We start from the raw sequence: 27,612 nt of genomic DNA on the forward strand, positions 1-27,612 counted from the left end.
TGACCATAATTCCACGGCTGAACTACATTACCCACAAGCACGTGCGTCAGCAGAAGCCGCTTGAAGCTGACGACGTGGCCGCGCTGCGTGTCGATCCCGTGTTTCAACGGACCGGGGCGATTCAAACACCGACACCAGCCGGCTTTGTTCGCGGGGACTTCAGCTTCAGGCTCGGACGACTCTGCGGGAAACTTTAAAACTCCGCCGCCGTGCAACGATGTCCGGGAGGGTCAAGAACCGAAGTGCCGCCAACGCGGAGGCGCTGTCCGGCGGTGTGTCCTGCGACGAGCGCATCTTGAGGGATTGTCACCAACTGTACGCGGACCCCGACAGTGGTGAGACAGATGGGATTCGACCTGTTGTTCGCAAAAAAACATCCGAAATCCACCAGCGACACGTTTGATTTAGTAGTTAAGCTAGCAGAGCTAACTTGGTGGTTAGCTAGCTAAGTTAGTGTGTAACGCCGGGGTAGCAGGGAGCTAATCGTTAGCTAGCTAGTAAGCACGGGCTGTGTGACTTGGATGACGTGCTAGTTACTTGATGAAGCAGCTTTTAGTTAACGATGACACACATGCAGAATTTGCAATGAAGCTCTTGCAGTTTTGTTTTAACAAAGTTTTTACAAGATCTTCGTGTTCCAATAAAGTGAATGAATGTTTGCTTGGAGTGATCCAGTCATTGTATTATAAATCAAAATCAAAAGTAGTTGTCAGTTTCAGCTCTAATCATGTTCTGTGTCTTGTCCAGGGTTGATCACAGTGGCTGAATCTGTTGGTGTGAAGCTGCTGCCGCCCAGGAAAAAGATCACTGTGATGCTGATGGGAAACCACTCTGCTGGGAAAAGCTCCTTCATCAACTGGTAAATATAACGTGTCAGGGAGTCACCTGAGACATCTTCATCAGGGGCGTATTATCTTCTGTGTTTAAATGGAACAAACATGTGTGAGTATGACACTGACTAATGGAATGCCTAATAAACGTAGTTGAATTGTTAAAATGTTCTTATGAAAACTTAGTAAAAACTGTAAGTATGACAGAAATATGTTTATCGAAAGACTGACGACACATTGCCGATCCTTTTCTAAAGATTTAACAGGTCTTCTGAGTCTAAACCTGTAAAATCTACATCAATGTCTGTATCAGGCACTTACTTAATGTGCTGTCAACAAAAACATGGGATCTCCACAACGGAATTTATGCGTCTTGCATGCACTATCCAGGCGCCATTTTCCTCTTGTTGTGAATGTGTCTGACCCAGATGATCTCCTGCCGCGTTCTTCATGTTTGAAGGGGAAATTATCTGCACCCAATCGTAAAACGGTTTGTGTTTGACTGTGTTCTTTCTTGTCAGGTATGTAGAGGAGCACATCCAGCGCACTGGAGTGGCTATTGAGACTCAAGGCTTCAGCTTTATCACAAGTGGACGGAAGAGAGAATCTCTCACAGTGAGTGCAGCAGGAGCGTTTGTTTGTGAAGTAGATGCATATTTGGTCCAGTGACATTTTTCATTCCCAACATCAGCAATTTTCTTTTTAACTTCAACTGTCAATTGCTCACTTTACGTTTAAGTCACTTCTCATGATAGCAGTTAACAACACAAACCTAAATGAGATCTTCTGAAATGATTTCAGTTTGACTGATCTTTATTTTTTCTTCAGGGAAATGCCACCCTTCATCTATATCCACACTTCAAGCCTCTGCAAGAGTTCAAAGGTGAGATTCACCAGTGTCCACGTTGCCCAGGGATTTTCTATATGTTGTCAATTGTCCATCTTCAGCATTTATTCCAACTAACCTATGGAGGATGCACAGTGTGACACCATTCTCACAATTCTACACAATGAAAATACTGAGCCCACCCTGAGACAAACAGTATTGTTTAATGATAGACTTTGATGTGTCACTTACTGATTTTTTTCTGCTCTCTGTTTTGACATCTAGGTGTTTCAGAGTACCTGAGCACAGAGATCTGCACATCACGACAGAAACGGTTCAGCTTGGTGACATTTGTGGATTCGCCAGGTTTGGTGGACGGTGACATGAAGTATCCCTTTGATGTGGACGATGTTATCCTGTGGCTGGGTGTGTTAAAACTCAACTTGGCTACTGTTGTACTGCAGTTATCAAGGCTTTGTGACTGCCGGTGTTGTGACACTGAGTTAATTAAGTTGGATCCAAAATGTTAAATACCGTATGCAGTTCATTAGTACTTTTGTATAATTATAACTGTAACTGTAAATTGTAAGGATTAACTAAAACATCATTCCCTCTGTCACTCTCAGGTGATCTCTGTGACCTGATTCTGGTCTTCTTTGACCCCATGGGTCAGGCTCTGTGCAAGCGCACGCTCAACATCGTGGAGTGTCTGAATGAGAAACACGGGGACCGGCTGCGTTTTTACCTGAGCAAAGCTGACGAGGCTGGGGGAGAGTCCGACAGACAGGTATGCACAGCAACAGCTCATATTAAAAATGTGTTATTAGGTCACGTGTCCGTGTCAAAGGAGTTTCTGTCCCTGTAAGTAAAAAAAACAAACAAACAAACAAACAAAAAAAATCCATTGCTAATATAGTCTGACTGTGACAGATCAGAGGACAGTTGAAAGAAAATGCACGCTCACTTCTACACAATATAGTAACAGAATTAACTCACAAACTCAATATTGGAATAGACTTCCTCATTCTCTCCTCCTGACTAATTTCTTGTTTTGTCAGAGAGTAATGATGCAGATTGTCCAGGAGCTCTGCAAGCGACCAGGACTCAACAAATGTGGCTTTGACATGCCCACCATCTATATCCCCAATCCTAACAAGGTAAGAGCTGCACTGTCAGTGAGTTTTACATGTTACTGTCAGTTTTCTAAGCTTGTACACCAGCTCCCTTTATTTGTTCCATTCCAAGTAGTTAGTAGTACAGGCTGACATTGAATTCTTCTGTTCTTCTCTTCTTAGCCAAGTCGCTGTGTGAACCAGGTTGAGGAGGTGTGTCGTGCTATCGAGAAAACGATCAACCAAACGGTCCAGAATACCCTCAACTCTCTGGAGAAGGACTGTGAGCTCATCAGTGAGGCCATCACTGACACGCTCAGTAACGACAGGTAACACACACAAAGGCATTATGTTACAGAAACGTAATATCATCTCATAGAAGCATGGACCTCAGCAGATATACACCATAGTACACAACATAAACTGTATATAAAGATGGTCAAGGTGATAGCTCTCCAAATGTGAAGCCAAAACATCTCAGTTTCCCCCTACTGGTTGGCTGCAGAACTGTCCATAAACCCTGCCTCCTCAACGTTAGTAAATGGGACACAGACCAATCCAAAAAGTCCAAATAAACGTTCGATACATTTTTCTCAAGGATAGTTGCTGTCATTTTAGGTAGTTGTTATCACACTGATGTGTTTTTAAAGGATTCATTTTTCCAGTAAGTTTGGTTTTAAGTAGTTACTCACGATTGATTGAGTGTGTTTATCGACGAGACCTTTCTACTCCAGCTCCATCCCTGACTTCTACTCAGCAGACTCTGGCTCGCAATCATCTGCACAATATGTCAAAGTGTTCATATCAAGAATATTTTGGCTTCATTTGGATAGTGGGAGGAAGTGGAGACGCACATCTTTATATAGTCTGATACACAAACAGATGCATCAGTCCTCAATGCTCTCGGAGAATAACTCTGGTCCTCTGCTCTTACAGGCAAACCGCTGTGGAGAACCGACGAGCGCGCTGTAAGAGCTGCTTCCTGACTCTGCTGGGCTTCAGCGTCCCGATGGCTCTGATGGCTCTACTGGTGCTGGGCATTCTGTCCAAGGAGATGCTGGATGTGGCTCTGGGCCACGAGGGCACAGAGGCACTCTCACTCTACCTGGTGAGTGTCCATTCAAGCAAGAAATACATTCACATAGTCTTTAAAGTCATCAAGTGCAATTCTAGCTGCTCTTATAATCCACAGAACCCCATAGTGAGAATATATGAGTCCCTGTCCATGGAGCAGCGGCTGTACAGTTGTGGGGGACTGATCGTTCTCTCCTTCCTGCTGCTTATCATTGCACGCTTCTCCTTCAGGTAGGAGAGCCGGATCCCAGCACCATCACAGCTTTTGTCCTGAAATGACACAGAATTAATTTCTGCACTGTTACCTACTCAAAAAAGATTTGACCTTTTCTCGTATACTGTAATATCCTCAACATTGTGTAGACACTTAATTAAGGGTACCCCCCTTTCTCTCTCAAGACAGTTTATTAGTATCATGCTGCTAATGCTTTACTACTTATTCGTCACTGCTTTATTTAACTGCAGTCTTCTGAAACGGTTTCACTTTCAGTTCCCTTTGTGAAATCTAAAAGAAAATCTCAATTTTGTTTTTAAAAGGAAGTAGAAACAGTCCGTCCACTCTGAGAGCTTTAGTTTTTTTCATTGTGCAGCTGCATGTGATAATGGCTCCCTGAGGATTTAGAGCCTTTTTGTATTTCTGCAAATAACAAACGTCTTACAAATTCTTGGTCTTTGAGGTGTTTCCCTTCAATTCTTTGCAGAACCCGACCAACTCTGTCAGGCAAACAGAAAAGGCAGCTGCAGGAAAAGCTTGAGTATGTTCAGGAGGTGGTCAAGACCAAAAAGGTACGGTGAAAGTGACTGACGTGTTTCTGGCAATAAATGGGCTGTGATGAGTTATGTTGTTAATTGTTAATTCGTTTCCTCTAGAAAAAACTCTATGAAGAATACCTTCGCCAAAGTGTCAGCGATCAGGACATGGATGCGTAAAAAACCGTTGTGATGCACACAAAGACTCGGCTCCCCACAGCGACCTGGGGCTAAAATGTTTCCACAATCTCACACCAACTGGCTCTTTTTTTAATTGTGCAGATATCAATAACTGTTAAAAGCACTTGGTACTGTTGCTTTGAATTCTGTAAAAAAAACAACTTGATCTTACCTCTGTAAACACTACCTGCGAATAAGCAGGGTTCACTCTCACAGCTGGTGAACTTTTGTTACAGATAACTTATTTGTTGTGGGCATTTATAAACACGTCCTCTGTGACTGCTCCCCTCAAAGGAATTCAGGCTCACACCACTTTAAGATATTTAAACAATTGCAAACTATTTATATTACTTTATCAGAGAAAATGTATTTTGCTTAAATTGCATATAGCACTGGTTTACATGTTCACTTTGTACGTGTTGCTGTTTTTCCAAGACTTTCACCAGCATTTTATAAAGTACTTTGTCTGCTTAATGATACTTATCATGAAATTACAGTTTTGGTATTAATGCACAAATTTACATACATACTGTTCTGTGTCAAAATATGAATAATATTCAGTTATCCACACAACACCTGCAAGTGAAGTAAATCAAGATTGTGAGACTGCAATCAAACGGTTTCAGTGACTAATTCAACTTTTTGTACTTTGCTTGTACTTTCCTTTGTACTTGTGACTGTTTTAATACGACTGATTAATAAAGAAAAGTATGTTCAATATATAAAAGTGATCAGGCTTTTTTTTACTTGGAGATGAGGATGAAGATATTCTGAAAGTTCAAATGTTTTTCATGTTTTTGTTATTTCAATCTATGAAAAAAGACAGTTGACAAAAATGTGTGATTCTAAATATATTATGACAAAGTGATGATAAATAAATTGACTATAAACAACGTGAATATGTGACGATTTACAAAATACGTGATGATAAGTAGAATATGTAAGATGATAAATACAGACAAACAAAACGTGACAGGTCAATAAATAAGATACACTTAAAAAAATCTGGCAATGCAATATTAAAACAGAACTCATTTCAATAAACTGAGAATAAATAAAATATGTACCAATAAACAAAATATGTGATATGAAACGTGAGAATAAGCAAAATATGAAAAAAAAGAGCAACGTTTGTGACAATAAATGTTAAAATTATTAAAAGTGCGACAGTAAATAAAATATGTGACGAGATAAAGTAAAGTTATTTCTTTATTTTGTAGCCTTGAATGTGGTTTGAACTGAGGAGAGGGCAGGACAGAGGAGGACAGAGGAGGACAGGGCAGGACAGAGGAGGACAGGACAGGACAGAGGAGGACAGGGCAGGACAGAGGAGGACAGAGGAGGACAGAGGGAGTGAGGCGTCAGAGAACAGGAAGGAGGTTGACGTGTTTCCGCAGCTCACACCGGGGAAAGTTGTTTCCTGAAGCGGACACAGTTCGGATCATTTCAACGATAAAGTCCCGCTGTTCCTCCAGAACACATCAAAATGTCCGGGGCAGGTTTGCGGGACCGTGGGTTCGCCTGTGTTTAACCTGTCAGCTGGTTTAATGGAGCAGCTGTCAGACGAGACGATGAACACTGAAAACTCAGGTAATAAACACATTGGACGCCAACTTGCTTAAAATGAGCTGGACTTTCATTTAACATTTACTTTTGCTTCGCTGAGGCCTGTGGACCAAACCACCTGTTAGCTTCGTTTACCATAGAGATGAACGGGCGCTGCTAGCCGCTAGCTAACACTTGTAAACCCCTGTAATCCTCCACAGGGAGACTTTTAATATTCTCAAGATATTATCTCATCGCGAGAGTTCAGCTTGACTCGCAAATACCAAGAGTTTACTGCGATACTGAACTCTACTGTACATGTTGTGTCTTCAACAGTGCTGGATGAAGCATAAACTGTACTTATATTCAAGTAGAAATACTGCAATAAAGCAGTACTGTCTTAGTTGTCAAAGACTGATCAACTGTTTTATATACGTGTGACAATAAACAAAATATGTTATCACTGAAATATTTCACAATAGATGAAATACGTGACATAAACTGTACAAATTATATGTTTTAAGCAGCGGAGACTAAAGTGTTCAAGTAGAAATACTTCAATAAAGCGGTGCTGTCTTAGTTGTTCAAGTTCAAGCTAAATTCAAGTAAAATATTAGTGTAATATATGTTAATAAATATAATATGTGACAATACAGAATATTTAAAAGTACCCTGACACTTTGTCATGGGGTTGAAATGCAGATTCTTTCCTGACAGGCTGACCTCTGTTCAATAATGCAAGACTATGTAACGCAATAACGTAAGAATACGTCGGTCATCTTCCCAGAGGCGAGCCTGCAGGCCCAGCTGGCCGAGTGCAGAGCTCAGGTCGAACACTGGCAGGGAGTGGCGACGATCTGCGAGCTGAGCAAACAGGAGGAACTGGCAGAGCTGCAGAAACAATGTGATCAAGAGATCCAGTCGCTGCAGGAGGCTCTCAGAGGTCAGAGTGTGTTTGAAATGATAGAGAAACGTGAGCCGGATTATTTCAATTTGGAGTCAACATTTCAATCCAACACTTGACTCCACAGATTCTTACACTCTGAGGGATGGTGTCATCATTCTCCTGTTGTATTTGCAGAGACAGCAGCACAGTATGAGGCCAGGATAGCTGTTCTACAGACTCAGCCTGTGGAGTGGAGGAGAGCCAGTGGACAGTACATGGTCAGTGCTTTTTCACTTTATTAAGTTGTGTCCAAGTGTTCCAGGACTCAGTCCCATCAGTTTGTGTTTCTCCACCTGTTAGATGGGCGGAAGGAAAGGCAGGATGGATGCTGAAGTCTCCAGCAACGAATCTTCACAATCGATCAACAGCAGGATGACCGAGGCTGAGGCGACGGCATCCATAGAAAGGACGCGCGGCCAGCCGGCGGATCTTGATGCCGCGGTGGACGGTGAAGGAGCTCAGCTTACGACAGAGGGGTATTTTTCACTGCGGAACTGCGACTCGGCCTCGTTGTCCTCCTTCTCCTTAGACACGCCCTCCCTGCCCAGGAAACTCCACGCTCAGGAAGACACGGACTCACTGGTGTCCACAGGAACTTTGGTGCCTGAAGCCATTTACCTGCCGCCAGCTGGACACCGGCTGGTTACACACAGCGACTGGGATGCACTCAATGCTCAGGTATACTCATCTTTATACTGACACAAACACGGAATATAGTTTCAAGCTGCCGAACAATCTTGATGTTTGACTACTCGTGTGCTTCAACATCCTGAATTTTCATTGTTTTCCATATATTTTTTTGTTCATGACCTTAATAATTGTCGCTCCACAATGAATTCTTTTTTTGAGTCAAGCTTTCAGCCTCGAGTCCTTCAGGTGTGAAGAGGGTGTGGTGTGTTTAACAGGTGTCGGAGCTGCGAGGGGAGGTGAGCCGGCTGCATGTGGAGAAGGAGGAGCTGGATAGAGAACTGGACACACAGACCAACCACACACACAAACAGGTGGGGAAAAGCTCTTAGCATAGAGAATGTGAGATACACACACACACAGGCTTAAACACATGTTGATTTGTTTTTGTCCAGGTGACAATGCTCCAGTCTCAGGTGCAGACTTCAGAGGCCCTCCTCCTGGATTTGCAGAAATCTTTTAGCCAATCACAGAATGCGGTCCAGAGTCGGCTGGTGAGTGACATCATGTTGATCTCACCTGGTGTGCGTGGGTGTGTGTGGGATCATAGGTTCCCTAAAAGAGAATAATTACATATTTGAGATAAACAAACTGTATCATGTTAAAGATTAAACAAATAAATATCAATTTGCAAAGGTAAAAACTTTGTAAATGTGCATCCAGATGTTTGTCTTTATACAGAGCTTTATGCTATAAGCTAGGCTGCCTCGCTGCTGTCCCAAAATTCTTTAAACTGTCTCCTCATTTCAAACCAATAACACAAGTGCACAATGACTCACTCATCCATCACGTTTAGCAAACAGCAGTCACTTCCTGTGTAGCGGGTGTTGAAATGAGAATTCTTTCCTGCAGGCGGAGTTGTCTTTCTCTCAGAGGAAGATGTGCAACGAGCTGTCCAGACTGAAAGGAGAAGAGGTTGAGGATGAGGGACCAGACTCTTCACTCCAAGCAACACTACAGGTACCATCACTGGTTTACTGGTTTTTCTTTCACTATATATATCTGACCCACGAGCACTTCAGCAAAGACAACTTCACTTATTATGAATTTTCTGAAGACTCATGAGCTGTTTAAACAACTCTCATTACTGATTCATGTCTCATATTTGTAATTTTACTTAATAATCAAGTTGCCAATGACCTGATTTGGAATCATTTTGACATCTGTTGGTGGTTTATTCACTTTTGTTCTGGTTTCTTTAATTTGATTCGATGACACAGCCTCGTGGTTTTATAACTGACAGTTTCTTTATGCGTCTCCTGCTCACTGTTGAACTCGCCTGCAGGGGGCGCACTGTGAGGAACGTCTGCGCATTGAGATAGTGAACTTGAGGGAGCAGCTGGACACTCGGACAGAGGAGAACGGTTTGTGGATCACATCATTATTTAAGCAGTTCTGCACTGACTGTCTCGAGTGTGACACATTTTTTCTTCTGCTTGTTCTCACGTCCTCTCTGCTGCCACCTGCCTCTTCTGTCATCAGAACTTTTAGAAGGTGAGCGTACAACTCGTGCTTTATTGTTAGTGTAAGAGGGCAGTTAATAATTCTTGTGATTGGTGTATTTCATTCATATTTACCTGGAGTTTTCTTTTTAATAAGCACATCATTGTAAACAGGTTGAAAAGCCTCTATGATGCAGCGGTGATTGATTTCTTCATTTGATGCAGACTTGTGTGTGATTGTGTGTGCAGTGCAGCTGTCCAGTTTGAAGATGGAGACGGAGAGGATTCAGGCTCAGAGGGACCAGCTGCAGGCTGAACTGGCGGCCTGCCGCACTGAATTAGAAGCCCTACGGGTGGCGCTCTCTCATGTACAGAGCACCAACAAGGCTCTCGGCAAAGATAAAGTAAATCCAAGTGTTGATGCTGTCTATGTGCCTCAGTGAATCCTATGTGGTCTCATCCAGAGATGAGGTGATGAGCAGAAATCGTACTTTGATATGTAGATAATGAAAGCTAAATACTTAATGCTTAAATGAGACACTGTAATTGAACTCTACATTTTTATATTTTATAAATGGTTCATGCTTGAGTGTCTTTTTAATACTATTAATAGGATCATAATATCTAAAGATGCTTGAATTTGGTTTGATCTCTGTGTCAGGCGGCTCTGCACCAACAGTGTCTGGAGCTGCGGAGTCAAGTGATCAGCCTGCGCTCACAGCTCGACACCATCCAGACTGTACAGAGGGACTTTGTCCAACTCTCCCAGTCGCTGCAGGTAGGAACAGTGGGGATCAGAGTCCTTCATCGGCTCGGGTACCTGCAGTAAAAAAAGTTGTGTAATGGTTGTGTAAAATATACTTTTATACATTCTCGGGTACCAGCACTGATAAAAATGAACTATGCTAATGTAGTATCATGAGTTCCACATTAATGTCAACGTACTCACCCTTCTCTCTTCCTTCAGGTGAAGCTGGAGTTAGTTCGACAGGCTGAGAGTCTGGAACAAGTCAGGGAAATCCTGGAAGAGGGCGTCAGCGAAGCCGGTTCCTCGCCTGCAGACGCCTCGTGAGTTTTTTTTGAAAAACACACTGGAACCAAAGACCACGGACCAAGATGAAGTATCTCTACAGTGACCAATAATGGCCAACTAACCACAGCCACATGAAACAGACAGTGTGGTAGAGTGAGCGCTGGAGTCATCCCAGCTGCTGCTGCTCCTGCTACAACAGTATCATGACACTGGAGATTCTCCTTTAACAGAGACATGTTTTTTTTGTTTCGGACACAATGGTTTTGTGTCAGTGACTCAAACTGTTGCTTAGTGACCAAAGTGATGAATTCTTCAGTGACTGTTAATTTGTCTCACACGCTCTTTTCTTCCTACGTTGAGCGACACATGTTTCTTTCTGTACTAAAACACATGTAAATGTTCTCTGTTTATAAAACTGACATGACTTCAGCAAAACATTTATCAGTTAAACACTGAACCTGTTACTAATATGCAAACAACACCAGCTCTTCACATGCAAACAACTTTTCATTGGACCTTTGTAGAGAGATGATGAGGACCTTTACAATTACATTTATATAATAATAATAAATTCAAAATATACTCATCTAAGTTAACTGCATTTCAGATATGATTTTTTCAACATATTTATTAGGATTGTTGTCGTTTAAGCTTAGTGTTGTTATATATTTCTGTTCTGTAGTATAGACACAATATATTTTAGACTTCAAACTGATGGATTATAAAATATGTAAAAATCAAATAAGAAATGTGAATGTTAACATCTTGCCATTTTTTTTATTAATACTGAAAACTAACGACAGGTCTCCACTGCACACAGGGTCATCTAAATTAGAAACAGGATTATTGAAAGACTAATATGCATATTCGTTAAACTGGATATTTTAATAAACTAGGATTGATTATACAGTGTAATTGAATTATTTCCATTTAATCTATTCATAAAATCTTGCATGCCCTTTAATTTATTTTGAAATATAGCCTCAAAAACTCATACATGGAGTCACAGGCTGAAAAAGATTTAAAAATCCTGAAGCTTGGATGAAAGGAAATGTTAACTTCATATACAGATAATGTAGTTTAGTGCAAAAACTGCAACAACAGAAAACAGGCGACATGAATATATTTACAGATATTCAGCAGTGTATTAACAAGCTACAGGGGAGCTTTTGTTGAAGCGGGCAGAAAATACAAAGTAGAACACAAAGACCTTTTCTTCATACAGATGTTGAACGTTCGAGCCTCACAGCTGCAGAATTCTTTGAAACTCTGATGACTTTGGTTTTCAGTCACAGCACGTCCACTGAATGTTGTTGACCACAGTGTATCCTCTGTTAATGTCATCAGATCAAACAAACAGCAGCCAGCAAATCACATAAGTCCAAACCGAACAGGAAGCACTTTCTTTAATACATATCTTTATTCTTTAAGAATAGAATCAACACAGAATAGTTTTAATAAGTTTAACCTATATATTAATTTCAGTACATACACAGAAAAAAAATATCTTGCAGCTTTTTTTTGGTGTATTTTTCAGATGGCTTATGTGTTTTCTGCTGTATTCATGCCACTCGATGTTTTCATCACATCAGGCGACTGTTGGCAGGCTCGCTGTCAGTGGGAGCGCTCAGCCTTATCTCTCCATCCTCTGTGTCTCTGTGCTCTCTCTCTCGCTCTCTCTCTCTCTCTCTCTCTGTCTGCTTCAGACACTGTCTGATGAACTTCGCCTCTAGACTTTCCCTGGAGGAGAAAACAAAGGCGTGTCATTTGTAAGGCACCGGCAGTGGGCTGAGGTTGAGTGAATGGTTCATTTGTTAAAAGTGAATTGCAAACTGAGCTGGACCTTTTGGAAGCGTACGCCAATTTGCTTTGTTTTCAAGAGTTAGATGAGAAAACTGCTGCCTGCAGTGAAGCTTGTTAGCTTTGGTTAGAGCAACCGAAGCGTTTGTTCAAAAACAGGAAACAAACTCCACCCAGCATCTCTAAGATAAACAGATTTTGTTTAACCAGTATTTTGCAATAAGTGTAGAAAGTAAAATATGCTGTTTTAAACGAGGGTTTGTGTGCAGGACTATTTCTATGTCTTTGCTGGAACCAGCAACTTTCTCTCTCTGCTGGTTGCCTGGTAACTGCTAAGAGCCAAGATGTTTTTTTTAAGGAGAAGAAAAGGGAAACATCTGACAGACACAAAGTGATTTCCTGACATTTAACCACCAGACAAAGAGCTGGTGCAATTTGGTGCAGATCCAAATAAAAACCTGGATCTAGTGAATTTAAATGTGGTTTCATAAGGGGACCGTTGGGCCTTGCCGGAGGTATGCACTCTAATTAAGTGTGATTCTAGTTTGGTGGTGGGATTGGTTCAAGCTTTAAATTCATTCAAATGCACATATCGCTTGTCTGCAGCAAAGGCATAGTCAAAGCAGGAGGCATGTGCTGACCAGCCTTCCTCTATTCTACAAACTCCTGTAAGCAAGAAGAGAAAGAAGCATTTTCAAGCTTCGAATGATAAAAGCCAACTCTACAGTTTACACCGACACTGAGAGCAAATATTGGATTTCTACTGGCAGCTCATGACAGAGTCGCTGTCATCACAGTCTATGATTAGTTGAGAAAGATCACAAAGACAAATAAGAAGAAAGACTTGACGGACAACAGCGTTTCTCTGACAGAATAACAAACATGTTAAATTCCCAGCATGAGTCCTTTAGGCCGTGCACATGCAGCGGAAACCTTTAGCTGATGTCAGGGGAATACCTTGTGTGGTTACAGGGGTATGGAGGAGGGGGAAACAGGTTTAGGCTGGATTGCCAGAAAGGGAAAGGTGAAAAAAGAGCATCCAAGGAGAAGAATATTAAATACATGAGAAACACAAGTTAAAGGATAAGAAAGTGGGAGACAGTTGTCAAGTAGCAGGAATAAGAAAACAGGAAGGAGAAGTTAAAATACATCAAATTGGGAGGTAAGGAGGAAGATAACACCAAAGTAGATAAATGAGACCTGTGTGAACTGCTTTGTGATTCTAGAAGAATTGTGAATTGCTGCTGCATAATATATATAATATTTACTTAGAAGTTATTTACTGTGATTATGACTAATGGGACATTTTTAATATTCATTTCTTGTCCAGTAACCAGAGGCTCTGCTGCTCATCATCGCCACATCCCAGAATATTGGTATAAATGCAAATCTTCTAACGTGAAATCATTTTCTTTGATTGGATATGCTCATGCACTCAGCTTACCCTCCAGATATGTGCGAGCCACAAACTTGAGGAGCTCGTCGATGAGGATGACTGGGAAGGAGAGCTTCAGCACCATCAACCACTGCTCCACGTTCAAGTGAGTGAGCTTGAAGATCATCTGCGGACGAGAGCGGCTCCGTGTTCATACCAACAAACTTTCTGCTCAGATTTATTCAGAAATCATATCACGATGAAGGGCGATGGAAAATTGAATGCATACATTTACAGAATATATCAAGTAGATCTACTGGCTTAGTTCATTTCCTCAAGGAGGATATGTTTTCATTTGCCTTTGTTTCTTTGTGTGTTAGTTAACAGGATTATGCAGAAAAACTCCTGGATTTACTTGTGGTACAGGTCAGGGAAGAAGACCTTTCTTTAACATTGTGAGAGAGGAGTGTGTGCAATTTGGTGCAATTGTAAATTAAAATCTGGATCCAGTGAATTTCAACGTGTTTCATACAGGTATACTCGACTGAGTGACACAGTGGATTTAACAGTGTTTGCACATATGTTGTTTCAACAGTAATTTCAGTGCAGAAATTATCAGTCAGTTTGAAATGTGTTGTTCTTACACTTATTGTCCTCCAGAGAGCAGTAAGTGATATTATAACTTCTACTTAACCCCGATCCTCACTGTGTCACTCTTGAAGTCTAGAACTATCAATAACTTAAAAACTTGATTGAATCACTTGGAATTAATTGTTATCTACTTTAAATCAGCCGCAGCAGACAGAGGCTCAAAAAATAAAGAAGCAGCTGAAACTATGAGGCAAAGTTTTTTTAGACACCAGTTAGTTATCTTGGCAACCGAGTGGTGCATCAGCAATGAAACCATGAGAGAGGACATGGAGGCCGTGTGTATGAGGGAAGAGCAGATGAGGGAGATGGATGTGGTGCAGGAGGCCAGACTCACGGGCAGGGGGTCGACGTAGATGATCATGAAGTGAAGGGACATGGAGAGGGTCATGGCACCCACCAGCCAGCAGTTGCTCCAGGGGGGCATGCGCACCAGGGACTGGTTCTCAGACAAGCTGGGGGAGGGAGGGAGGAAGGTTGGATGGGGGAGGCGGAGGGGTACGTTAATGCATGTGTGTTGAGGTGAATGCATGAAAATATACACATGAAGAACAAGAATCAACTGGAGATGTGGTAAATGAAGGAAGATGTTGACTGGGCTTCAGAAAGTAGTATGAAAGTAAAAAGTACTAAACATATGAGCTTGAATACATGTACTTGGTCATTTTACAGAATATCTCTAAATATTTATTTTCTATTCACAGTGCTCAGATGGAAGAACCCACGATTCCCTTTGAGTGTGGTCAGACCTGTTCAGGGCGTTGCACATCTCGATTGTGACCAGCACGGACAGAGCCATGGTCATCGGAGGAGAAGACTCGAACACATCACAGCGGATCCCGTCAAAGTCCTCGTTGTCCTCGCTGCACTGCATGAAGTGTGACTGTCGACAGAGACACAAGCGCAGATCCTTCAAAATCAGTCACCGTCTCTCAGACACTAAGAACCTTCAATGTTTGTACAGAGGCACTGTAGTTTCACATTATCTCTTTTGTTAAGTTACAGATGTTAACAAGGTCCCACAGACGCACAGTGAGTTAAATACTCACCAGCTGGTGGAAGGTGACCATTGGGCCGTCGTCGCTGTACAGGAACCACCAGGCAGCTGCTGCAACAGTTGCAGCTCCGACGTAACCTGAAAGACAAATGATCTAGACCTTATAATGGACGTCAAAGACTTTCTGATAATGTTGTTTGTAGTAGACATGAACATTTATATTACAAATTAAAGGCCGGATAGGTTATTAAACGTCTAGTATTTATTAAATCAAATATAACATATAATTCCATGTCCGTGTTCACGCCCTCAAATGCTTCAGTGGATGAGACCAAATGAAATGGGAGTTAAGGAGAGAGAGTTACCTCCAATGGCCATATATCTAAAGAAGAGCCACCCTGAGATGAGGGGCTCCTTGGGGGAGCGGGGGGCTTTGCCCATGATGTCCAGGTCAGGGGGGTTGAAGCCCAGGGCAGTGGCAGGCAGACCATCAGTCACAAGGTTGACCCACAGCAGCTGGACGGGGATCAGAGCCTCGGGCAGACCCAGGGCGGCCGTCAAGAAGATACTGAAGTGGAGGCCAAAATATTTTTTCTTAGCTTTGACTCAGTTCCTCTTTTTGTCTCATGCAAAGACGGGAAAAGTCGTATCCAGCACTCACCAGACGACCTCGCCTACGTTGGAGGAGATGAGGTAGCGGATGAACTGCTTCATGTTGTTGTAAATGGCTCTGCCCTCCTCAACAGCAGACACAATGGAAGAGAAGTTGTCGTCAGCCAGGACCATCTCAGAGGCAGACTTGGCAACGGCAGTGCCAGAGCCCATGGCGATGCCAATCTCCGCTTTCTTCAAAGCAGGGGCATCATTCACTCCGTCACCAGTCTGAGTGAAGGGTAGAGGGAACATGGAGGAGAGGAGTGATGCATTAGCCTGAGAAGTATTCACCTTTTTCAACACAATGAAACTCAGTTTTCCTCCTCACCATGGCAGTAATCTCATCAAAGCCTTGCAGGAACTCAACAATCTTAGACTTGTGGGACGGTTCTACTCTGGCGAAGCAGCAGGCCTGTCGAACGGCCTTCTTCTGATCGTATATAGCAAGGTCATCAAACTCACGGCCAGTGAAGGCCCTCCCAGTGACATCCTCATCCTCAGTGAAGATGCCGATTCGACGGCAGATGGCCACAGCTGTGCCCTTGTTGTCACCTGCAGAGGCGTGGAAACAAATCAGTTTTCTCTTCACGTGTAAATTTATTTTGAAGTACAGAGTATCATACATGAACTGACCAGTGATCATAATGACACGGATACCAGCCGCCCTGCACAGCTCGATGGAGCTCATGACCTCCTTACGAGGAGGGTCGAGCATGCCGACGCAGCCCACGAAGGTCAAATCAGTCTGGGTAAATTAAGAAAGCAAAAAGTTGAGTGTCCTTTGGAGCCGCTCACAATGAGGAAAATAAATGAAGGCAAAGAATGAATATAACATTGCTTCAGAGATGTACTGTGCTGAGCAGTAGGGACACACTGAATAATCTCTGTCAAGCCTCATGTCCTAATGTTCCTTCATCCGTCCTCCGTCACCCACCTCGTAGTCTGCAAACTTGGTCGAGTCTTCCAGGTTCATCTCTTCCCTCCTCATAGGAGAGTCGCAGGTGGCAAGTGCCAAGCAGCGGAGGGTGTCGCGCCCTGTGCCCCACTCCTTAATGATGGACAGGATGTTGTCTTTGACCGGCCCAGTCAGGGGTACGCGGGTGGTGCCCACTCGGACGTAGGCACAGCGGTCGATGACACCCTCTGGAGCACCCTAATGTCACAGTGATGACAACCATTTGCATTTGGCTCCTGTGATTTAATTTTTTATCATAATGTCTTTAAATCTAGAATCCCTGTTTGAAGAGTTTTTTTGTCCTGTGTCACACACTCACTTTGACAAACATCTTGTTTCCCACAGGGGCTTTGGCGGACTTGGCGGGAGAGCAGTAGACTGACATGGACTTCCTGTCTCTGGAGAACTCCAGGGTGAACTCCTTCTTCATCAGCTGCTTGATCACCTGTAAGAAAATGAAGGAGAAGTAGGTGAGCTGCATGCAAATGTTCAAAAATCTGTCTAGCATGCTGGATGTATTAACATGAGACGTGGTGGATGGAGGTGGTGTGGGTCAAGAAAGAAATATTTGTGTGAATCTGGATCTGGTGGAGTCAGAGTTTTTTTGAACATCACAATACGTAGTTTTTTTTTAACATTTTCACCAATTTCCCAGGGAAAAATGTATGGATCTAGATTAAAAAAAAAGAATCTGAATTGAATTTAAGGGAACTGTTGGGACTGTTGGGCCTTGACGCTCTGAGATCTATTTGGGTTTATAACCCATGAATGAACCCTTTTACCTGCAACCAGCCATTTGATCCATTGTTCATACAAAAATATTGATAATCGTTGCTTTTTGAATAGTAAAATCTTAGATTACACCTTTATTTTGGTGACAAAAAGAGATGTTTTTGTATAGTTTGCATACTGTGTTGGATCCTTTGTGGACTTACAGCGCAGCATGTGTCCGCCCTCTCCACCTTGGACAAGCCACGAACTTCGCTGTTGAACACGTTCATCTTCTCAACCAAGCAACACAGGGCTGTTTCAGTGGCCTCGCCCACTTTCTCATAAATACCCTTGGACTGCATCATAGACCGGGAGAGAGAGAAGGAGAGTGAGGACATTTTAAACTGGTGTTACATGCAGGGATTAATGTCAGACACACCAACTATCCTTGTCAGCAGACCTCGTTGTAGTCCAGAGAAGAATCGTTGCACAGAGCGCAGATGGTAGCCAGCTCCACCAGTCCGTCATACTGTCCACACTTCACAGAGGAACCGTTCTTTGTGCTGTTGGAACATGATAGACAAAAATATGTATTCAACACGTTGTTCTTCAAGGTTGTGTTATTGTTTAATGTGTTTTACTTACACTTCTCCTTCAGGTGTGTACTTTGAGCCAGAGATGTCGAACTGACCGAGGGAAATGCTCTCACCCTCCACTTTGTCAATGATGAACATCTGTAGAGAAACATGACACAGGGAAATCTGGATCAGATCTGCTCTGTTTTCAATCATCAGTGTTCTTTGATTGAATGATTAAGTATATTAGTGCATGTGCGGTTGTGACGCTCATGAACCTGAACCCACCTTGGTTACACACATCTGGTTGGTGGTGAGCGTGCCAGTCTTGTCGGAGCAGATGACTGAGGTGCAACCCAGGGTCTCCACCGAGGGCAGGCTTCTGACGATGGCGTTCTTCTTTGCCATACGGCGTGTTCCCAGAGCCAGGCAGGTGGTGATGACGGCGGGAAGGCCTGACGGACACGGGGATGAAGCGCAGCGCAAAAGAGAGATGTGACATGAGTTTTTTTCAGAACTATTACAGAAGGAAAGGTAATGGTGGACAAAACGTTAAGGGGGTGTTCTTTAAAAAAAAAGAAAAACAGGTGAAAAGAGAAGAATCTGTCATGCCTGGTCAAGAACACCTGGACTTTAGGGACTCTGGTATTTGGCAAGCTGACAATAGCGGTGGTCCCAACACAGTCCTTAACACATTGGTTGGAGCACACCCAAACTACTCTCCAGAGGGATTTGTGTGAGAGGGGGACGCTACAGCCAGAGTCAGGTCTGTGTTCAGATTCTTGGCAAAAATCAAACTCCGACAACCGTGTGGAGAAGGTCTGGATAACATCCAACTTGGTGACATTATAGCAGCATCAGTGTTTGCAGATGATGTTGTTCTTTTGGCAGCATTAGGCCATTGGCACAGTTTTCAGCTGACTGCAGTGACAGCAACATCCAATCTGAGACTGGCCCACAGGTAAAAAAAACAAAAAACGAATAAGATCAACAAACTGGAATCCAAAGTGTATTTTATCCACTATGCTATTTAACCATGTGACATTATGAAGCTCTATCTTGAACCAAAGGCCCTGATTTCATTTTGAAGGGCCTGGGAGCTGCAGCGTCATGTAGACAAGCTGCACAACATGAATCTTAGATATGATAATCTTCTTGGGCAGTTAATCCTTGTGGTTTACCTTCCGGAATGGCAGCCACAGCCAGAGCCACGGCAATCTTGAAATAGTAGATAGCGCCGCGGAACCAGGAGCCTCCATGGACTGGGTCATTGAAATGGCCAATGTTGATTATCCAGACGGCCACACAAATCAGGGAGATGACCTGGAGGACAGGCGGTCAGACGGATGTGTGAGATATATGTCGGAGTTTGGGTTTTCAATCTGAATAGTACTAGCAGTGTTATCTCCCACCTTAGAGAGCTGCTCGCCAAACTCATCCAGTTTCTGCTGCAGAGGGGTCTTCTCCTGCTCGGTGGCGGCCATCTGGTCACGGATCTTACCGATCTCAGTGGTCACGCCAGTTGCCACAGCGATACCGGTGGCCTTTCCAGCAGCGATATTGGTGCCCTGGACAGAGTTTTAAGAGAGTAGGAACCAATCAGAGGGTCAGTTTGTCTGAAAAACGTCACCATTGCCATCGGTGACCCATCAGACATTCATGGTTCTAAGAGGATGAATCCTGTCAGTCACCTGCTGACTTTCTTAGTTGTGTATTAATGAGGATTAGATGGATCATTATGACAGTTGGTTCACTGTGTTGATGCTTCCTACCCTTTTCTTCCTTTTGCACAAATTCCAAATGCACATACAAACGATGAAATCTTCTTCTATGTTACACCTGGGCTTAACAAGTGCAAATGTCTGCTTTGAAAAGGTTTATATTTTAGTCAGGACACAATCTATTCAGGTTTAGGAGAGTGAACAGCAGCTGGAGTCAGGTGTGATGGAAACGTGAAGGTGTAAAATAAAGGATGAAGCAATGGCAGAAAGAAGAGCAGGACGCAGGCTAAGAGACTCACAGAGAACAGCATGTTCTTCTTGTCCTGGTTGACAGCTCGGGGGTCTGGTATGGCTTCAGTGTGCTTGATCACACTGACAGACTCACCTATGGGAAACACAGGTGTTGGATGGTGGTAACCAAGGAAGGACACAGACATCAAAAATGACATTTGACCATTTTTCACATAACACCCACCAGTAAGAATGGACTGGTCCACACGCAGGGTCGTGGATTTAATGGAGATGAGCCTAATGTCGGCTGGAACTTTGTCACCAACTAAACAAAACCACACACAGAAATACACCAAAAAGTTACTTCTTCAAAAATCATATTTGATTTAGTGTTTCTACTTTACGTGACTGGATTGTTAAGCAGCCTTTCTGTCTTTGTGCAGGATCACAGTACAAAACACTTCATAGGAGTCTGACTGCAGCATTACAGAAGGATGGAGGTATGGAGGGGGGGGGGGGGCAGAGTTGATTGACTGGTTTTAGCACTCTGGATGGATAGTGTTGTTGTTGAAAACCGATACCACAGTCAGAGTCGGAGGGAGAGGGAGACCTTGGGGAGATCATGAAATGAAAAGAACAGGTGTACAACAAACAGAGGGAGAGGGTGAGACAGAGGAGCGAGTCGATATTAAGTGTATTTATACTCAAGCTTGTGTGTGTGTTGTATTTTTTCTCCTGCAGAAACTTTCTTCACTTCCCCTCCACCCCCGTTACTCTGCGACTGCCTTAAAAGGGCCCACGTTCAATGCCAAGGACATCAGTGCCTATGTATCTCCACACATGTGACTCGACTCGAAGCACGAGCGGACAGCGATTCAGATGCTGAGAAGCTCGACGTCACATTGAAAAAAGTGAGATCTGGCTGAATAAACAAACTGCACCCGCACCTTTTCATTTCACACGAGTATGAAACACATTTGCCATCTAGATTGTTTTTTTTGTGTTTTGTGTTGTTTTCCTTTTCTAAAAACTTTATCATTGATTGAAACACTTATTGCAAAGAAAATTCAAATTGTGGCTCCATGTTGATGTTTTAAAAACTGAATTTGCACATTTACTATATGAAGAAGTGGATGATATTTTACTTTACTTCAGTCCAAGCTTCACAGATGTGAGAGTGTGTGAACATCAGCATCAGATCAGAGTCCTGCTCCTGTTTGTTTCAATTAGTTTGGATCAAAAGTTTGATTTCCTTTATTTTAACTGCCACTGCCATGTCTAATGTACATTTATTGATACTTATATGATTTATAGGTTTTGTGACTTGAAGATAAGTTCTGTGACCTGATCATAACCGGGGATTTCTTCTGGTTTTCAGTGGATGTATGGACCTTGACTAAGTGCAGCAGATAAAGCAGTGAAAGACACGCCCTCACCGGAAACCTCCACCACGTCACCGGGAACAATCTCCCTAGCTTTGATTCTCTGCACGCTCTTCCTGTCCGCCCGGTAAACTTTCCCCATCTCGGGCTCGTACTCCTTCAGAGCCTCAATGGCACTCTCTGCATTGCGCTCCTATTGCAAAAACACACACACACACCAAAAACAAAACATATAATCATTGTGGTACCATGAATCAAAGACGTGGAAAAGAGAGAAACGTGAAAATGCTCTACTAGTTTAACACATGATCAAAAAACCCAGGATGTTAAATCATCATTAAATTCTTGAAGACATTTTTAGATGACACCTCGTGTGTTTGCATAGAGAGAGATCATGTGTCTGAGCATCAAGCTGAAGAACAGGTCGATCAGAGACTCATGTTGGGTTCAGTGTGTGATTTCCTCCAAGGCTGCCCTCCAACGCCTCAAAGTGTAAAGCCCGACTTATGCCCACAGCCCTCCCCGCTCCATTCTTCCCGTACCCCCCATGTGTGAATCCTTGTGCATAGTTTCCAAATGACTACTGCAGGGTTGATATGAACCCCCCAACCAAACACACACACACACACACACACACACACACACACACACACACACTCTCACCAGGCCTGTGGTAACCTGATACTCCCTCTGTATTTTTACTGTGGATTGCACAGTGCGGACTGTAACGAAGCTGGCTGCGTTTTGAGCCTTCAAGGCAGGATTGGTCCCAGGCCTCCCCCTCCTGCCCTCACCTCTTCCTTCCACTTGCCCCGTTGGCTTAACCTTTCACCTTTTCACCTCTCACTGACGTCAGGCCTCTCACTCTGGCTTCCCTTGAACTTAGACCATTCGGCCGCTGTTTGATAGGAGTGAGCGTGTGCTCATGGTTAAGGACACGGACTGCGACCGGAGCAGGCCCGCTGGCGTGTGTGATTTATAGTCGTGACTGTTGCTAAGTTAAGAGTCTATTTAGGTGTGTGTAAAAGACAGAATTCAGGAGCAGGTATGTGTCCTTGTGATTGCAATTGTACCCGTGTGCGTGTGTGCACAAGCATGCGTGCTCACTAACCTGCCACACTCCGACAACAGCATTTGCAATGAGGATGAGGAGGATGACGAAAGGCTCGACGAAGGCAGTGACAGTCTCCTCACCTTCTTCAAACCAAGCCAGTACCTAAGACAGACAGACACAGACAGACAGACGGATTATGTTTGTGATCTCTGTAAAGTTTAACAACAGAGGTTTTCACTTTACAGTGTCCAACAGTCTGAGACCATGATTTACACTGATATAAAAGCAAATCCTCACTTTTGGGAGTCACATAATGAGCGTGCAGATGAGTTTTGGTGGCCAAATTTTTGTCGCACGACTAATTGAACATTTTAACAAAGTTATAACAAAGCCTTATATGAATAATTTGTAACCTCCATGTTCCCAACACACAAAAGAGAGCTGAAACTATTTACTGTCAACAAGTTCGATGATTTATCATTTGAGTAATCATATAGGAAAAGTTCCCTCCAGTTTCATCCTCACAAACATGGGAAATAAATACATTAACTCACAATAAATATAGAAACTTTGTTGTTTAGACAGAAAAAAAGTTTTTCTTGGAAACTTTCACATTTCTAACTTCTAAAGCCTTTTTTGTCTTTGCACAGTGTACCAGGAAACGAAGTGTCCCAGTGATACAGATGATAACATGCAGACACATTACAGTCTGAAATATAAAAACAGATAATAAGTAGAATAAGATGATATTTGACCATGAATCTTGGTAGAAGGAACTTGTATTTGTCAGGGAAGATCCCTTTCAATGTTGGTGCAGATCCGGATCAGGGGGTTGGATCCAGGATCTTTAAGTCTGTTGTGCACTTGTTGCTGATTAGGACATTATTATCTTTTTACCTCTGCCGGTCACAAAGAGGAGCTATTTTTGAGTTATGAACCACTACTGGATCAAATGACATTTCACTTTGTCACTGTATCTCACGTTATCCAATGTGTTAAGTCTTCCCTCGACACGTGACTCTGTTTCTAACCCTGTAGTCCAACACGTGTGCCCCCCCCTGTGAGTGGGAGTCCCATGTTACTATTGCAGATCTGTTTCGGAAAGGCTCCGTGTTGACATTGACACAGATTAGTCTCAGGCCAGCGGAGCACGGAGCTAACCACGGAGCGAGGGAGAGAGAGGGACGGAGGTCAGGAGTCCTCACATCCTCATCCGGTAGTGTTCAGCTTTTAGCTCAGCATCATTATCTTTGGTGTTTTATCCATTTGTCTGCTCTTTAATCTCACATCTTCTCTCGCGCTTATCTGAAAATAGTCTCTATTGCTCGGCCTCTCTGGTCTGTCTTCACCCTGCTTCTCTTCAAAGACACAATCGATCTCCAGAATGAGAGTCAGGGCCTGTCAGCACGTCGCAGTGGTAGGACATTCCTGTGTATGAATAGGATGGCCGTGTGTTTGCAGCATTTAGTACTCTCCCTTTTAGAAACCATATACGACTCTGAATCTATTGCTCTCGTTTGTCATTGCAGCAAACAATGCCATTGTGCAACCTAATCCCTGACCCCCTACTCACCCTCCTCCCCGTCCCTCACTCTCTCCTGCTGCTGCAAGCCGTCCCTCGTTCCTTCCATCCCTGACCTTTGTCCAAGGATACAGTTTCTCATCCTGGCTTGAGACTTTCTTAAAATAAAGCTCCTGCCACGCACAAACTCATGCATGCGCACACACACACTCAACCACTCTCTTGTCTTTCTCTTTATTTTGCTCTGTCTATCACACACACAAATATTAGAAAAACCTAAACCTAATCATTACCTTAACTTAAATCTAATTCTGACGCCAACCCTGAAAACAAGTCGTTAACCTCAAACAGACCTTTGAAAAAGTGAGAATCGGTCAAAATGTCCTCATTCGCAGAGATGAAGTACAAGTACTCACAAGAAGTACAAGTACACACTCACACACAGAGACGTCAGGCCTTCTAAGGCCATAGTGACAGCTGTGCAGGGAGGCCAGAGGGCAGCGATGGAGGATTAAGACAATGTGTCCAGCCTACCCTTCTCCACAAAACAGTTTTGGAGAGAGCGACGGGGACGGGGGAGGAGGTGGGGGAGAGGGATTCCTTGTGTAAATGAGAGTGAGGACACGGGTCCCAGTGTAATTTAATAACTCTGTGATGTACACGCTGCGCCTGTCCGCTCGAGTGCGTGCGTCATTGCCGAAGGGCATGGAAGAAGATGCAGCTCGTCAATGGACACAGTCAACGTTAGATTATTGTCCCTTAACATTTTGTAATTCAAGTTATTTCCTACTACTTTATCAGATTTGATCCCGATCTGTCCCTGAGGTTCTTGTTGACTGTGTTGCCTCTCAAGCAGCCCCTGGACCCCAGAGTCAGACATTAACCTTAAAACAACCTGTAGGCCTGCACATGAACATCTGATTGGCTGAGCTCGTTCTAAATGGCTCTGGAGCATGAGGGTGTAAAAAGTCCTGATACCACCTTTTCAATTGAACTAAATGTATTTGTAATGGAATGAATATTTAAGAACTCTTTCAGAAATTATACTCAGTGAATATTACAAAAACACATCATGTTTGGTGAAAAGTGAACAGACTCACAAAAGAGATGCAGGCGGCCAGCAGCAAGATTCGGACCAACAGGTCCTCAAACTGTTCCCCAACCAACTCCCAGATAGTCTTTCCTGATGACGAAAAAACAAAAATCAAGCACACTATCCAAGAACGTGTGGCCACATATGAAGTTTACTGCTCACTAAATATTCATATTCTGTTGTATAATCTCTGTGTGTTTGTGACTTTGCATGCAAGACCAATGACCCAACAGGAAATGCATCAATTGCGATATTTGATCATTCATTTTTGTTCTATCTGAGCCCTAAATGAAATGTGCGGTGCACCACTTTTTGTCGTGTTGTACTTTTTGTTTCTTGTCTTTAGGCCTAATTAATGTACATACAGGTCTAATATGCTGAATCATTTGAATTGACTGATTTCTTTTGAGCTGTGTGTCGTGTTAACACATTATTTATGCTCTCTAACCAAGAAGCCATCAGCAACAGGTGTCAAACAAATGACCGTGTGACTTGTCATCACAGGAAGCAGTGTGTGTGTGTGTGTGTGTGTGTGTGTGTGTGTGGGGGGGGGGGGGGCACCACAAAGTTAAATGACGATCGACAGGACGTCACCATTTCTACATGAAGAATAGAAAAACTGATGTTTGAAAGTGGACTCACCCTCCTCAGCTGGCAGCTCTGTGGGTGAAGAGAGACAGAATGTTAATAATGCACGAAGCAGCACGCTACGTTCATCTGCTTTTGTTTTTTAGTGTTTGCAGCGGATCAAAACACAACGATGAAATCAACAATCTCTCTCCATCTGTCTATGAATATCCAGCAATCAGTCCTGCAGCATCCCTCCCAAGTGTGAATTATTTGTGTATAAGTAGCAGTTGGCAGCTGCCAGTTTATGACACAAATATAGTGGCGTCAGTAACCGACCTTTGCGGTGACTCTTAATTACTCTTTCTGTTATTATAGCTCGCTGCTACTCTGTCAACACCCGCTTGTCCGCTGAGGTGCTCTGCACCAAATACAGTCACTGCTGCTCAGCATGCAGCGATTAGACAATACATTTACATTTACTTATGTGCTTTTCTTGCTATGTTGGATGCTTCTCTGAAAGGATGGGGACTAAAATATCCAACTCAAGGTCCACTTACGAGCTTTTTCAAGAGCTTTCAGTTGCATGAGCTTGTGGCTGGAAAAAGTAAGTAAGTGGACGACTGGTGTGTTCAGTGAACTCACTTAGTGTCAGAACTATCTGCGGTCTAATGTAAAACCAGTGATTGTGATTGTCAGAAACCTGAAACTCCCTCTGATGCACCTGCTGCACAAACATCACTCCCCATTTGTATCATTCACTTTTCCTTAATTAGAGCATCACCACAGTTCATCTATCAGTCTCCTCACTTCTCCCTCTCCTCCTCCTCCTCTTTCTTCATCCCTCAGTGTCTCTTTCCGCCATTTCATCGTGCTAAACATCTCACACACATTCTTTCTGCCTCTAAGCTTTTCCATCTCTCCTCCTTGAGTCTTTTCCTCCTCCTCCTCCAGGACACCTCCATCCTGCAGCTCCTCAATCACTTCATTCACTACTACTCTTTCTCCAGTGCTCCATCCAACTCTTCCTCCCGGTCATCCATCCATTTCTTTTCTCCCTCACCATTGAAGCCATACTTGTCCAGGTTGTTCTTGACCTGCTCGGGAGACAGGCCGGTTTCTTCAGTGACGCCAAAGTGGGACAGAACGTCCTCTGACTCTTTGATGTGTGCGTTCTCCATCCTCGCTGAAACGGAGAGGCTTCAGGACAGAGGGGAAAAAAACACAGAGACACTCACATCAGTCTGAGCGGCCTGAAACGGAGACTTAAAAACAACTGAAGTAAAGTTCACCCACCACTTTCTTAAAGCGTGGGACTGGGATTAAAAACTGGCAACCCCCTGCGTTCACACTTGCTCTCTCTCTTCCCCCCTCTCTCGCTCTCTCTCTCTCTCTCTGGGCTGTTGCTCTCCTCGTGGAGCCCTGGACTGACAGAAAGTGCAACCCGGCAAACTGTCCTGAAAAGTTTTATACCGATGAAAAAGTGGCCTCATTGGTGCTTGCTCATCATGCACTCACACCTCATTGGCTGAGGACATCACAAATAGGTGGGCAGGGATGGCCCTGTAGCAAAGAATAGGCAGGAGGGGGGAGGGGAGGGAGAGGGGCAACAACTGCAGAGGGGTCCACTGCCCGGCAAGCTGGAAATAAGATGTGCACAAGAGAACGTGCGTGGTCAGGACAATGAGGAGGGGCAACATAATTGCTTTCTGAATGAGAGGTAGGGGACATTTGTGTACTGCGTGTGCACGTCTGTGGACACGTGCACACTCGAGCATTTGCTCAACAAGTTGGATAAAGGAAATGTACCGATTTGAAAAAGGTCATCAGGGGGTCAAGGACACCCCATCGCAAATACATTCACATAAATAAAGTTGAGGTCACCAGACGATGAAAGTTGTG

The 27,612-nt window shown here is 43.5% G+C and overlaps 3 protein-coding genes across 6 annotated transcripts; 2 read left to right on the plus strand and 1 right to left on the minus strand.

The window, feature by feature from the left end:
* The first annotated feature begins 35 nt into the window (after nt 1-35).
* LOC109639482 (uncharacterized) lies at nt 36-5,499 on the plus strand. The gene is made up of 12 exons (XM_020102971.2): nt 36-335; nt 748-859; nt 1,352-1,445; nt 1,659-1,713; nt 1,942-2,082; nt 2,283-2,443; nt 2,715-2,813; nt 2,952-3,097; nt 3,705-3,876; nt 3,961-4,073; nt 4,544-4,628; nt 4,713-5,499. The coding sequence occupies exons 1-12, from the start codon at nt 218-220 to the stop codon at nt 4,770-4,772; spliced, it is 1,356 nt and encodes a 451-aa protein (XP_019958530.1). The 5' UTR covers nt 36-217; the 3' UTR covers nt 4,773-5,499.
* Nucleotides 5,500-6,018: 519 nt separating this feature from the next.
* rabep2 (rabaptin, RAB GTPase binding effector protein 2) lies at nt 6,019-11,332 on the plus strand. 2 transcript variants are annotated; one of them, XR_011241072.1, is made up of 11 exons: nt 6,019-6,362; nt 7,105-7,260; nt 7,399-7,481; nt 7,564-7,941; nt 8,169-8,264; nt 8,346-8,444; nt 8,803-8,910; nt 9,236-9,444; nt 9,642-9,796; nt 10,054-10,170; nt 10,360-11,332. XR_011241072.1 is itself a non-coding variant. In XM_069525099.1 (11 exons), the coding sequence occupies exons 1-11, from the start codon at nt 6,320-6,322 to the stop codon at nt 10,462-10,464; spliced, it is 1,419 nt and encodes a 472-aa protein (XP_069381200.1). In that variant the 5' UTR covers nt 6,120-6,319; the 3' UTR covers nt 10,465-11,332. The 2 variants fall into 2 exon arrangements, 1 of the variants encoding a protein (XP_069381200.1); XM_069525099.1 differs by having other exon boundaries at nt 6,120-6,362; nt 9,236-9,314.
* A 491-nt stretch (nt 11,333-11,823) lies between these two features.
* Nucleotides 11,824-27,171, minus strand: atp2a1 (ATPase sarcoplasmic/endoplasmic reticulum Ca2+ transporting 1). Of its 3 annotated transcripts, XM_020103010.2 has the most exons (26): nt 27,007-27,171; nt 26,774-26,910; nt 25,786-25,803; nt 25,151-25,233; nt 22,586-22,690; nt 21,529-21,667; nt 20,337-20,417; nt 20,161-20,246; nt 19,553-19,708; nt 19,322-19,463; nt 18,429-18,595; nt 18,211-18,299; nt 18,026-18,128; nt 17,790-17,921; nt 17,174-17,299; nt 16,834-17,052; nt 16,533-16,644; nt 16,228-16,451; nt 15,907-16,127; nt 15,611-15,813; nt 15,298-15,383; nt 14,998-15,131; nt 14,586-14,703; nt 13,670-13,787; nt 13,183-13,227; nt 11,824-12,165 (listed from the first exon to the last, which is right to left on the minus strand). In XM_020103010.2, exons 2-25 carry the CDS (start codon nt 26,889-26,891, stop codon nt 13,223-13,225), a joined length of 2,985 nt encoding a protein of 994 aa, XP_019958569.1. In that variant the 5' UTR covers nt 26,892-26,910; nt 27,007-27,171; the 3' UTR covers nt 11,824-12,165; nt 13,183-13,222. The 3 variants fall into 3 exon arrangements, with proteins under 3 accessions (XP_019958569.1, XP_019958567.1, XP_069381198.1); XM_020103008.2 differs by lacking the exon at nt 13,183-13,227; XM_069525097.1 differs by lacking the exons at nt 11,824-12,165; nt 13,183-13,227 and having other exon boundaries at nt 13,638-13,787.
* Between the last annotated feature and the right edge of the window lie 441 nt (nt 27,172-27,612).

This window comes from Paralichthys olivaceus, chromosome 5 (assembly GCF_024713975.1).
Source record: "Paralichthys olivaceus isolate ysfri-2021 chromosome 5, ASM2471397v2, whole genome shotgun sequence".
In the NCBI taxonomy this organism is placed as follows: domain Eukaryota; kingdom Metazoa; phylum Chordata; class Actinopteri; order Pleuronectiformes; family Paralichthyidae; genus Paralichthys; species Paralichthys olivaceus.

What these genes read in the sequence shown, in the direction of transcription:
- LOC109639482 (XM_020102971.2), top strand. Translation starts at nt 218, where the DNA reads ATGTCCGGGAGGGTCAAGAACCGAAGTGCCGCCAACGCGGAGGCGCTG. An exon ending in GTACGCGGACCCCGACAGTG is followed by an intron (nt 336 to 747) that starts GTGAGACAGATG and finishes TGTCTTGTCCAG; the next exon opens with GGTTGATCACAGTGGCTGAA. An exon ending in AGGCACTCTCACTCTACCTG is followed by an intron (nt 3,877 to 3,960) that starts GTGAGTGTCCAT and finishes TATAATCCACAG; the next exon opens with AACCCCATAGTGAGAATATA.
- rabep2 (XM_069525099.1), top strand. Translation starts at nt 6,320, where the DNA reads ATGGAGCAGCTGTCAGACGAGACGATGAACACTGAAAACTCAG. An exon ending in ATGCGGTCCAGAGTCGGCTG is followed by an intron (nt 8,445 to 8,802) that starts GTGAGTGACATC and finishes TCTTTCCTGCAG; the next exon opens with GCGGAGTTGTCTTTCTCTCA. An exon ending in CACTCGGACAGAGGAGAACG is followed by an intron (nt 9,315 to 9,641) that starts GTTTGTGGATCA and finishes TTGTGTGTGCAG; the next exon opens with TGCAGCTGTCCAGTTTGAAG.
- atp2a1 (XM_069525097.1), bottom strand. Translation starts at nt 26,891, where the DNA reads ATGGAGAACGCACACATCAAAGAGTCAGAGGACGTTCTGTCCCACTTT. An exon ending in TTGGCGAGCAGCTCTCTAAG is followed by an intron (nt 19,464 to 19,552) that starts GTGGGAGATAAC and finishes CCTGTCCTCCAG; the next exon opens with GTCATCTCCCTGATTTGTGT. An exon ending in ATGTGCAACGCCCTGAACAG is followed by an intron (nt 14,704 to 14,997) that starts GTCTGACCACAC and finishes TCCCTCCCCCAG; the next exon opens with CTTGTCTGAGAACCAGTCCC.